The sequence below is a fragment of the Haliaeetus leucocephalus genome, unplaced genomic scaffold (genome assembly GCF_000737465.1).
Source record: "Haliaeetus leucocephalus isolate CR32 unplaced genomic scaffold, Haliaeetus_leucocephalus-4.0 Scaffold450, whole genome shotgun sequence".
NCBI lineage: Eukaryota > Metazoa > Chordata > Aves > Accipitriformes > Accipitridae > Haliaeetus > Haliaeetus leucocephalus.
The window spans coordinates 21,680,075-21,692,411 of record NW_010972886.1 but is presented as its reverse complement, the minus strand read 5'-3'; the positions used below and the strand labels follow the sequence as shown (position 1 = coordinate 21,692,411).

General features: G+C 42.6%; 1 protein-coding gene across 1 annotated transcript in view; it reads right to left on the bottom strand.

Annotated features, from left to right (window-relative positions):
* Positions 1–12,337, bottom strand: part of DIXDC1 (DIX domain containing 1) — a 37,329-nt gene extending 24,992 nt beyond the window's left edge. The window contains exon 1 of the mRNA XM_010575006.1: positions 12,278–12,337. Coding sequence (XP_010573308.1) covers positions 12,278–12,337 — 60 coding nt within the window. The remainder of the gene's footprint in view (positions 1–12,277) is intronic.

Here is a 12,337-nt window from a genome sequence, read left to right as displayed (position 1 = left end):
CCTACCAAAAGACATAATCAGGACAAATTTCCTGGAAGAAACAACAGCCTCCCTCCTTAACGCTCCCAGCACGGCTCATTTATAACAGTTCACGCAACAGGGAAGAGACACCCTCTCCTATAGACCCCTTCCTCCATTTCCATGGAGCTGCATCAGCATTTCTAATGGCCCAGTTTCTATTTCTGTACATGTGGAAGCTGGCTTGCCACAGCACTTAACACCTGCAAGACCTGAGAGCAAGGAGCACTGCCCTTCCAGCAGGTCATACTGGTTGCTGCTTCATAGAGCTGTATGCGTTGCCACAAGGGGAAGACCATGGAAACTGAAACTCAGGCTTCTGGTGAGTGTGGAGATCCATCTGGCGTTAAGTGACTGAAAGGCAAAGAGCAGACTCACATGACCTTTCCCTTTCCATTCCCCTCTCAGTAGCACTTCCATGGCTAGTAGGAGCACTGGTAACACTGAAATCCCTTTGAGCAGGGCTGGTGTGGTACATGGAAGGTAAACAAACTGATCCATTTATGGGATTACCTCCTTTTTCACTAAGCTTCCCATTATTCTGCCAATGCAGCAGGTTTTAAGTCTCCATTCCATATTATCTCAGCAATGTCAGTCAGAGTTTATGCTTTTACAGCCCATCAAAGTCACAATCTGATCACAGCTTCACTCTTAATTATCCTGACATAGGAAATCCAACTTTAATCACACCGTGGTTTGGTCTGCTGGTTCAGAAAGGTGACTGGACCTGTATTCAATCAGTTCCACTCACTCAGCAGACAGCTGGAGAGCAGAACAGAGATGAGCTTGGGGGACTGCCTGATGGCTTTTGAAAAAAAGGAAGAAGTGGCAGATCTGATGCATGCTTGCTGGAGCAGACTTGGCCTGTCACGTGGATTGGATCTGCATGCTCTTCTTTGGCTGTAATAGCAACGATGCACATCAGTTTTGCCTGCCCAGTTTCAGAGGTCTTTATTTTCTACTTAATGAAACTGGCTACTGTGGAGAATCAAGAAGCCTTGACTTTCTCTCTCTCTCTCTCTTGCACAAGTTGATGATCCTGTGCTGATTTTTCAGAACAGCAGTGGTAACTCTTGCCAGCTGCAAAAAGCACCCCCACCTCTTGCAATTGTATTTTAACTGATCATGTGGGTATTGAGGTTCAGTCTCACAACAGTAACACCAGAGCCAGAGAGACCACAAGCCTTCTATTACACAGATTCAATAAAGCTTTAATTTATTCAAACAAGTACCAGAGAAAATAATTAGGTTTGTTTACAGTAATACAGCATCATTACAGAAATACCTAGATTCATAAGTAAAGAGGTACCAAATAGGGTTGCAGCATGAAAACTGCATCTGAAGTCTATGTAATTTAGGGAAATAAACTTATTACAGTTGTGTTTACTACCTTGTTGTAGTTTTTCAAATCATTTTACAAAGTTCTAAACTGTTATATTGTACTAATTCCACAAGGGCACAGCCTCCTCCAGCCTACAGCAAATTTGCAAATTCTATAGGAGTCTGTATGGTTCTTCCATTCATACACTTCTGTTTTCATTCAAAGGAAAAAATAGACCCTTTCACCAAGCAGTTTGTTTTCTAGTTCTTTTCTCTGAACATTCTTCGTGCATTCATAAGAAAGCATTTTTGGCAAACTTCTAGTCTATCTCTTAAAAGCATGAGAAGGTTGACATTGCTATTATTAGGAAAAAAAAAAAGTAAGTGCACTGGGATTTGGAGTAACATATTAAATAATGATTATTAAAGGAAGGATTTTGAGGCAATGGAATCTGGATGTCACCATTACAAAGTAATTTCCTATCAGTAGTTGCTGTAATACTGCAGACTTACACTTCATTAGCAGACTTACTTTGTTGTTTGGTTGGTTTTGCCCACCGCCCCCCTCCCCCCAGTGAAAGATTTTCCTGCAGAAGTTCAGACTGTTGGACTGATGAGCATTTCCTGATTTTGTATCCAAAACTAGAAGATGTAATGACTTTAGCAAGAGACTTGGATTGCTGCAAAGCAGAAAACCCAGGGAGTAAGCTGTCACTTCTGGCAGCTGAGGTGAGCGGGTGACTGAACTTACCAAGAAAATAACAGATATAAAAGTTTAGTGACCTAAAAATGGTAAAGTGGTGTTAAATGCATGAAAGAACAAGCCCCCCAAGCTACTCAGCAGAAATCCCAATAGCAGTTTTTAAGCTAGTGAGTCAAAAATGCTTTGCTTCACCACTCTCTGTGGCTTCCCCAACAGGTGGCATGAACTGGGCAATAACAAGGACATTGTGGGCCATACCTTAAAGCCCTACACCTCCAACACAAGCACAAGGCCTTGATCCACAGCCACAGATTCAGTTAATGGATCAGACCCATTAAAAAAAGTGAAACACTTGTTTCACTCCCTCAGAATTCCATTTGTTTCAAAACCCAAGACAGCTATCTCAATTCACAACAGAACAGCCCCAAGTACTACCACAGCAATATGATCTGTTACTTGGATGGACATAATTCGTGGTATCTATTCTGGAAAGTACTCCAGGTATCTTCCAGCACAGAGATAACAGAGATTTGCTAGGATGTATTCTGCCATGAGAACAGAAGCTCTACATAGCCTATTCCACCCCACAAGAATACTCTCTAGCCTGTGCTTGTCACTTGTCCACAGAAATACTCACACCAAAAACACATGCTCAATCAGCATTTGTGGCTGCAGGCATCTCAGCTCAAACGATGCATGTGCCTCATCCAGTCTCAGCTCCTCTTAGTCAACAACACTCCAAGGAGGAAAGAAAGGAGGTTGGGAACAAACAAGGTCACCAATGACACATCTCGAAAGTACTCCTCCTTTCCTTTTGCAAGGCTGTCCCCCCTGTGCTTTCACACTGCTTCCTGACAACAGAGTAGGCCATTACATTTTGTGCCTTTTAAATAAAAAAAAGAGGCAATAACCCCAGAGGCAGAGCAAACAGGAGAACACAACCCAGACTGAGTAAAGGATGCAGAGTGAGCCTTTGTGCCTAGAAGGCTGGACCCAGTAGTCCCCCAAACCTGCTCAGGTCCCCTGCTCTGACAGCTTCTCAAATTCTTAGCACTCCTCTTGATTAACTTTTGTCTTTCTAGTTGAGGGGAAATATCCTGTGGGACCCATTACACCAATTTCTGTGATACTGTACCTATGCTACTACAGCGTCCTACAGAACCTCCAAACTTCATAGGATTGAACAAATCAATCCCTAGAACATCCCCCTTGTTGTTTATAACCTGGTATGGCTGACAGCTATTGCCAAGAGTAATCAGAGAGGGAACAGCTATTGTTCTGTCTAGCTCATGCTCTTCATTGAATAATTAGCTGAATAATCCTCCCTTCAACTACTGACTCTTCAGGAGTTTTCTGCTTCTCCCTGCATTTTGGTTTGAGCTTCTGTTCAGCCAAATCTTAGACTTGAGAGGGCTCATACTGCTCTACTCCTGCAACAGTATTTCTTTCAAAACCAGGATTTTCAGAACAAAAACATATCAGCCTAGTCTAAGATTTACTATGCAGAGCACATGTTATTAGGATTATGGTGGAGTTAAGCTTAATCCTATTTATGTTAACACAGCTTTGTGTTCCAAAAAAAGGCCAGGTTTACCTGTACCTTGCAATGGGAAGAGCAGCTCTCTTACCTGAAGGGAGTTGGAGCCCAGATTGCTTCAGCTCCTAGGCACGTTATTGCAGGGTGTTTACATCCAAGTCACTCTGGAAGTCTTAACAGACTTTGCAGAACAGGAGAAGATTTTTAAAGCAAGATACTAGGGGCCACCTGCAGTTGTAAAGAATTTCCCAATTTGCAGGCGCTTCTGCTGACAAATTACAGGTTAGCACTTCAGTAAGCACAACACATCTCAGAGCAGGATTTTACTTTGGATCACTTATTCAGCACATACCCTGAAGAAGTGCCTCAGACCTACTAGTAATAGGGAAACAGCTGTGGAGGTCAGGAGCATGTATCTTTGTGCTTTCAATTGACAGCCAATGATACACAGGAGGAAAACACCCTTCTAGGGTCAGCACATTTTTCTCAGTGGCTGTAATCCCTTACTGATAATTACAGTTACCTGTCATTATCTAGTACTTTCCACAGGTGGAAGAAAAGCAGCAACTCTATTGCAAATCTCCTGCCAGTTGTAGGTGTCCTTTCTATTCTCATTTAACCAGCGCAATTCACCACCTGCTGCTTATGGCTCATGTTTCTCCCCTTTCAGCCATCAGTCCAGTCTGCCTGACAGTAAATATAGGCAGATCACAATACCTTCATATGCTACTCTGTCCTTTGTTATCAGTGCCATCTACATTACACTGTATACAGTTAATTTTCACCTCCTCTGAGATTATGGTATTGCACGTTTTGAAGTTGGCCAAATCTTCATTCTTGGACAAAATCATTGTTTAGCAGGCAGATGCCTTAAAAGGGCCTGACCTCCTCGCTATCATGTTACAGTAGACTCCCATGACACTGTCTGCTTCTAGGAAGAGATTACTTTCCTGTGTTCATTTGATGAATTTGTATCTATCCTTCTTGTTGGATTTACAGAATCAGCCTGGAAGAATAATATTTCTCATAATCTTTACGCTGCTTTTCCTTTATACCCTACAGACACTGCCCAAGCACCAGGTCTAACAAGGTCAACAGCCCTCATGCTATGAGGTTGGTCCCAGTATGAAAGGCATTTAGCGTCCTGTCTGTTCAGAGCACTGAATCAAATGTCTGCAACAGCAAAGCTCAAAGGCTAGCCTAATTGCATCAGGATGTAATGTTTAAGGCCTTGTATGATTTCTAAGCTTTCTGACATTACCTTAATTAGATGGGAACTGTAATTTTCCATCCAGTGTTCCTCTAGTTTGATTTTTTTGTTGTTTTTGTTTGAGAAGGCCTTTGTAAAAGCAGAAAATAAAAACTCACAAGCAAAGAAAATGTTTCTCTCTGCTCTCAAAGCCAGCAGCAGATTTATTTTTGTTCAGAATTGCTGCTTAAATGTGATTCAGGCTGTTTAATGTATTGAGATAGCTCCTGATACATCCAACAGTGAAAACCACCCAATTATGACCACAGTGATGCCAGAAAGACCATATGCACCCACAGGACTTCTCTTTCATAAAACACTTACTTTAAAGCAGAAGGTGTAACTTCATTCAAAATAACTTTTGGTCTGATGTGTATTTTTGAAATCTTCTATAAACAGCCTGTCTCAAGCACAGAAGATGCCTCAGTACAGCAACACAGTTTGGAAAAGGAGGCACCCATGCAACCTGGTGCACACCAGGAGACAGAAATAGTGTGTGAGCTTCAAAAGACTAGGAGCTCCTTAACCCTTCACCCATATCTGAGTGAAAACATGGACATTTCCAACACCCTAACATGTCTGGACAAGGATTTTTCACTGATTTGCTGAGACCCAGAAAGAAGGATTATCCTGAACTCTCCATTAAATTCTAGCCAGCACATGTTTTCTATAATTTCTAAGGTCAATTTCAAAGACTCAAGTAGCACAAACCTTTGGGAAGAGCAGCCCAACAATGCCCTTAACCTTTGCTGTTCTAGGCACACTGAGTTGCATTTTCCTCATCTTAATATAAACTGTTTCTTCGGTTCAGTGAATTCACTTCAAGCAGTAGCCATCTGTTTCTCTAGCCAGATTCAAGAATATAAAGGTCAGTCTTCTGCTTTCTGATCTCTTAGTCCAGACAACATTGAAACCACTGAGTCTGACCACCATTCATAGACTGTTCAGGATTGTGCAAAGATTTTAGAAAGCAAGTACCTGCAACTTTAGAAGGCTTTCGCCAGATCTTTAGAAATACTTTAGAGACATTCCTGTCATCCTGGGTGCTCAGAACAAATATAAAGGATTAAATCCTCTTCTCTGTACGCAGGTTTCTAAACACAGATCTCACACAGGAACTGCTTCTGCCATTCATTCAGAATGTCAGGATGGGGAGAACACTGTCTTCGTCTCCAGAGGGAGAAGAGCAGCAGTTTTTGCTCAAATCCTGGCAGTACTGCTGGGTTGAAATGACAGTTGCCTGTGGCATCCTGGCTAAACTACCACTTGTTACTGGGAGGGGAACAAGTGTCTGGTCTACTAAGAGAGCAGCTCACTGGCAGACTTTCAGATGCCAGCTCAAGTGCTGGAAAGTCTGTAAAGGATGAATTTTAGAGCTGAAGGTGTGTTTCACATGTTGCCTGAATGCAAACAATAGCAAGAATTTCCAGAGTGCCCAGCTATCCAGCAGGACATGTAATTTTTGACTGAAAAGTTTTCCACATCTTTCACAGTCTTCACCCATTAACAGGAACAGCTTACGTGTTAAACAGCAAGACCCAATTCCATTCAAACTCCCTAAATTCTTTCTACCATTTTGATTTTTACTTGTTGTTGCACAGCCAATAGATGTCATGCTCCATTCCAGAGACATACAACTTTCAGTTCAGGATGAAGTAATTCTTACCTGTGCCTATATATACTGCCATTTTATTAATTTAGTGTTGCACTTTAGAGTCCCTTTGGAAGAGCTTAGTAGATGCAAATGTATGATCTCTTTAAACAGTTCATGAAGCCAGCAGCACCACTCACATGTGAAAGACAGTTATGCTCAGTAGTTTGTTGCAACCTAATAATAACTAACCTTGAGTCTCCTCCCAAGAAACCGGGCCTAGGTGGGCAAATGGCAAGAAATGCATGTCTGACAGCTTTTTATCTGTGTAGAACAAGAGTTATTTAATTTGTGAGGAACAAAAGCCTGATGATTCCATTTTCCCTTTTAATATAAGAAAAATTTTCCTTCTATTGATCTTTTGCCAAGACATATCCTTGCTGTCAGACAGTGATCTCACTTGTGCCACCCATCTGCCAGATAGGGATATTTCTGTCAGTGGTATCCAAGTGCGCTTCTTTAAAACAGTAATTTTGCCTGTCACTTTCAAAACACCACACACAAGCATTCTCCCTGCAATTAATCTGTTTTCTACCTATACCTCCTTTAAATCTGATCTCCTGTTTGTAAAAATCCTGGAATTACTCACTATACCTTCCACATCCACAGTGGCAGTTCTGTGCACCCTTTTTATGTTCAGAAATCTGAAGATTATATCTGTTCCTTAAACAAATTCAGCATCACTGCAGGCAGCAACTACTCCAGAAGTCTAGCAGGTAGAAATTAATGTAAAATGAATCTTGCTAGAATGTGTTTCTTTGAATCAACAGTCAGACATCCACACCCCAAAATGTCACTGCCATCTGAAGTCAGGTTGCTGCTTCAGGGATAATTTCTGGCACTTTTCCAAGATGTTTTAGTGCCTCTGCATTTTCCCCAATCTGATATTTTGAGGCCTTTTTCTCACACGGGCAGTGTTTCTATACAAGCATACAGGCAAAAAGCTGAGCCGCAAGAGATCTTTTAGTGTAAACAGCCAGTACTTGGGAGCACATGATTCACCCTGAATTATCAAATGGTTCCACTACACCCAAATGTCTAAGGTCTGTCAAAACAAGTTGCACTGAGACATTCCCTGATGCTTCAGGAAAGAAAAGAAGCATTGTTCCTTATTTAGCAGAATGCAGTCACTAGCCCTGTACAGACAGGGAAAAGAAGCTTTGTGGAGAGACTGAGCACACAGTATGACTGAACAGTGCTTTTTGCAGGCAAGAACCTTTTGTATGAAGAAAAGGGGAAGGGACACCCAGTGAGGTTGCCTGGTCCAGCATGAAGGGCACTAAAGGCACATTTAAGACACAGACTCTGTTCCTCACTCTGCCAATGACTTGCTGTGAATTTGGCAGCCGACTTTACCTTTGTGTGCCTCAGTTTCTAGCTATAAAGCAGCTGTACTAATTTTTATGTTCCTTGTAAAATGCTTTGATAACAATAAATCTTTGCCTGTTACTGTGCAAATGCACTGTAATACACCCTGCCAAAGGACAGCCACTGCTCTGCAACCAAGTAACAGCCTGGCTTAGATATACAGTGAACCTCAAGCAGGGATTGAATCCTAACTGCTCAATTCCTAATCCTACATAACAGCAAATACATCCTTCCCTTGCTGATAGTCCTGTTGCTGGCCAGGCACAAGGGCTTTGAGAAAAATTGATAAGAATTCCTGCTAGAGCAAGCATTTGTCTGCTAAAGTACATCTCCATGTAAATCCAGGTGTGGGAAACCCCAGCTGTGTTTTCTGATGTCCGTACTTGAGGCTTAGCAGAATCACAATGCAGCAGCTGCCCAGCCTCTTGCAGACCAGACAGGCAACCTGGCAAGGTTCAGGTGGTTCTTCAGATCCCAGCCTTTCTCACTCTGGCCAAGCCTTAAACAAGTGTGCCTGACCATCCCATAGCTTTAACAGCATAGAACAGATGTAAAATACTAGTGGACTCATACCAAAACAAAGCTGATGTGAAATGAGACTTGGCCCTACTATGTGGAAAACAGCAGCATCCCTGAAGAGTGTCATGTATTCAGTGAAACCCGGGCTCTGAGGGATTCAGTACTACAGGGAGCATTTAGTTACAGGCTGGTCCTAATGGGCTGAACTGGACAAGGGAGACAGGAGTCAAACCAGCTCTCTTCATTGTGAATCCTATTAGCTATAAATAGCATTCATTGCAAGGAGACGGTGAGTGCAAGTTTCTCCTGCTAAGATCGCAGTAGCAGAGACATTTTCATCACAGATCATGGATATTACACCAAGGGGAAAAGAACAGCTGCCAGAACAAGACAGTAGCAAGTCTATACTGCCAGAAAATTACTTCGACCAGAAAAGCAAACCAAAATTGAATGCAGGTCATTTACCACAGCAAGGATTCAGATCTCACAGATACGATGTCATCTAATCACCTCAAGTCCACAAAGAGATACAGCAAACCTTGAAGAGTGAGGGTGAGGGAGAGAGACTGTACATGTGGGAAATCCAGGAAATACCTATTGCAGATGCCACTCAGCTAAGAACCCACTACTTTAGGGAAAATATTACATGAAGCACTTGGTGAGGGGGCAGGCAATAAGCAGCCTACTAGGGAGAGAACACAGAGCCCTACCCGCACTGCACCACTTCCTGCGTACGTACCGCTGGGGGGTAGCAGTTCTGACATAGCAAAATGCGTAGGTATTTCCCCGTGTAGACAGACCCTTTTGTGGTAATCTTGCATTTCACTTTGCTGTTGTTGGGAGACCCCGATTTCAAAACAATCTCTGCTTGGGCTCGTAAAAATTTCACTCTCTGGAGAGGAGCCAATCCCAGGCCTGTTGTTCAACATAATCTCAGAGGGAAAAAATAGCTATTTCAAATGACTCATTGCACACAAGCAACTACATAATTAAGATTGCCAGAGGAAATGATCTTCCAACCTGAAAAAGAGAAGGTATATTATTGTTAAAATACAGACACATTAATGTCTTGGAGCTGTCAGGCCCATTTCTGACACATTTCTGTGTGCCCCATCTGTTGTAAAGAACTGACAGAAGCATAAGCACGAATCTCAAGTAAACTGCATTTCCTCAAGGAGAGAGAACAAGCTGAGGCCACATGGACAGAGTCACCACAGGGGAGACCCTGCCCCCTATGGTTTCCTTGCATTATAAACTACTGCTTTTAGCAGCCATACATTCCCATGCCACCATCCAGCTGTGGGACTGAATTATTTAGCTGCCTCAGAGCAGGATAAGTCTCAATAAATAGCAGGAAAACACCTTCAAGGCAGGTTAGTCCACTAATGGGAGACGGACAGGAGCTGCATGATGCCCACACAAGTAGTTTGCTGCATTTCAATATTAAACAAAAGTCATCCTGATTTAGATGTCTGCAGGTGACACTGCCCACAACATATTTTGGCCAGGGACTCTGAAAGCGAAGGGAAATACACTGGCCTGAACTTGCAATTTACAGGGCCCCTTTAGCAATCTGTGATTATGTTCATCATGGAGAAAGCATCAATCTAACAGATGATCTGTGAAGCAGAACAAACATTAGCTGCACAAGGACCAACAATGCTGCGTTCTCCATCCACGCTCATCAGATAATGAGGCTGGCAGGGTGGCTTTCAGCCAGCAGGATGGACAGAGAGGGAAAAGAATGCAAAGGAACAAAAGAAACTTGTCTGTAGCATCTTTGTTGTATTGGGTAACTTTCCAGGCATGGATTATTGACCAAAGGTGCAATATAGAGACACACAATCAATATCCCTACAGAACTGGAATTATACCTGGCCTCTATGTCCCAAGCATGTGTAGGGTTGCACCTGAGCTCTGCACATACAACTAGGAGCTTGCTAGCAACTTACTTACTTGTGTATGTTAATGCACAGATTTGGAAAGTGCATCCTTCTATTTCAAGGTGTCTAGTCACTAAAAGAGCCACCTGGCCAGAAATTATGCTCTATCAAAAGAACAGACAATGTATCACCAAGGCAATTCCTGCAATACCCCAATTCACTGCTTTTATTAAATTAAGTCTGACGTTTTATCTTGAATCTGTTTTTATACCCAAACATTAGGTTTAGTAGCCACTCACTTCCAGCCTTCTAACATCAGTGCTACGTTGGGATCAGACACCTTGGGACACTCTTTCACATTCACAGACTTCTATAAATAAGCACCTAAGGTACAAAGAGATAGAGGAGGAAGTGTAGTTGGTGGATCAAAACAGAAGGCACAGAATTACGGGGTTTCTCACTCATTTCCAACTGTGTCTGCGACATGATGCATGTCCTTGGCAAGTCACTTAATCTCTCTGTACCATAGGTTCTGCACTTGCAAAACTGATTTTAATTTTATTTCTGTTATAATGTGAAGTGTGTGATGTGGCAGAGATCCCAAGTGGGAGTCATGAGAGTGAATCAGTTTTTATTGTGGGAGAGGGACTTTTTTTCCACAGCTGAGCAGTCTGTGGTAAAACCAGACAGTCATGGTGGGGTTAGCACTGAATGCAAAACTGTTCTTTGCTCCCATTATTAATTATGTTATTAATATACAGGTTACTATTAGCTTATGCCTGAGAAGGATCTGCTGCTCTCAAGCACAGGAAGTATAAACCTCAGCTAAACCAACACCTTTGCTAGCTAAAAATGAGACTGAGATACTCTGTGGAGGGGGGGATGGAGTATTTACACAGTTACGCAGAGCAATCAAAGGAGACCTGTGGCTGGCATGAAGCTGTGAGGCTCAAGTTTCATACCCACTTTGTTTTCCCTGTGATGACTGGTGCTGTTAAGCCCAAGAGGGATGTTCCATTTTCTGTGAAGAATGGAGTATGGGGCAGAACAGTCAGGTGGGAGCTGAGCTTTGCAAGGATGAAGAACACTGAACACAAACAAAAACAAGCTATGCGCTCTAAGAAAGAATAAAACACACCAAGAGACTATCCCTGCCACCAGGTGAGAAACCAAATAGCAGCCGCTGTTTGGTTTCAGCACAAGCCCCCACAATTTTCCTTCCTTTTCAGCTTACAGACAGGAAATCATGCTCCAGCATGGTCTGCACAATGCACAGCCAGGCAGTGGCTGCCCTGGCATTTTGTACTGAGTCTACAGAGAGTCCAACAGAACTAATCTTTGCGCACTCTGAAGAGGGAAGCTGATGGCAATATGCACTCTCCATGCAGTTACATGATTCCCATCTCTGGAATTTCTTAGTACTTCTCACTCCTTATTTTATGATTTATTAGTCTCCCTAACAGCAGAATAAGCACATGAAGAACACTTTTAAGATTAGATTTTCCTGATCAAGATGAATTTCAGTCCCCAAGAGATTCAAGCTACAGAACAAGATGGGAAAAAAAACCAGCCAGCCTGCTCTTTGTCAGCCTCTCCCAAAAAAAGTGCAGCCACAAAGCTGATTTATAGGTTTTCCAACAGCCTTCAGACATAGAGACTTCATATACTTGGGAGAGGAGTCAATTCTATAAAATAAACTGTGCTCCATAACCTTGCTGCAGTTTACATTATTTACCGGTACAACAGTAAAGCGCTGCAAAGAGAATAAAAACTCCAAGCTAAAAATACCAGCTGTAAAACAGCCACAAACTCTTCAAAAAACTATTGATTTGCAGACCCCTGGCTGAGCTGCCCCGTATGCCCTTCTGTTAGTAAGCAGCAATCCACCCTGAAATCTTGCTCGTTTTTCTCCTCTGTTCCTCAAAGCACTCAAAGCACTGGGACACATAGCAGTTCCTGAGAGATGCTGCACAAAAGCATGCTGCCTTGCCCCAGAAACGTCTGTGTGAGACTTGGGACATGCATTTACCTCCGTGAAGCCCTCCTGAAGAATATCCAGTAAATTCCCTCTGGCCAAACAAGCGAGCAT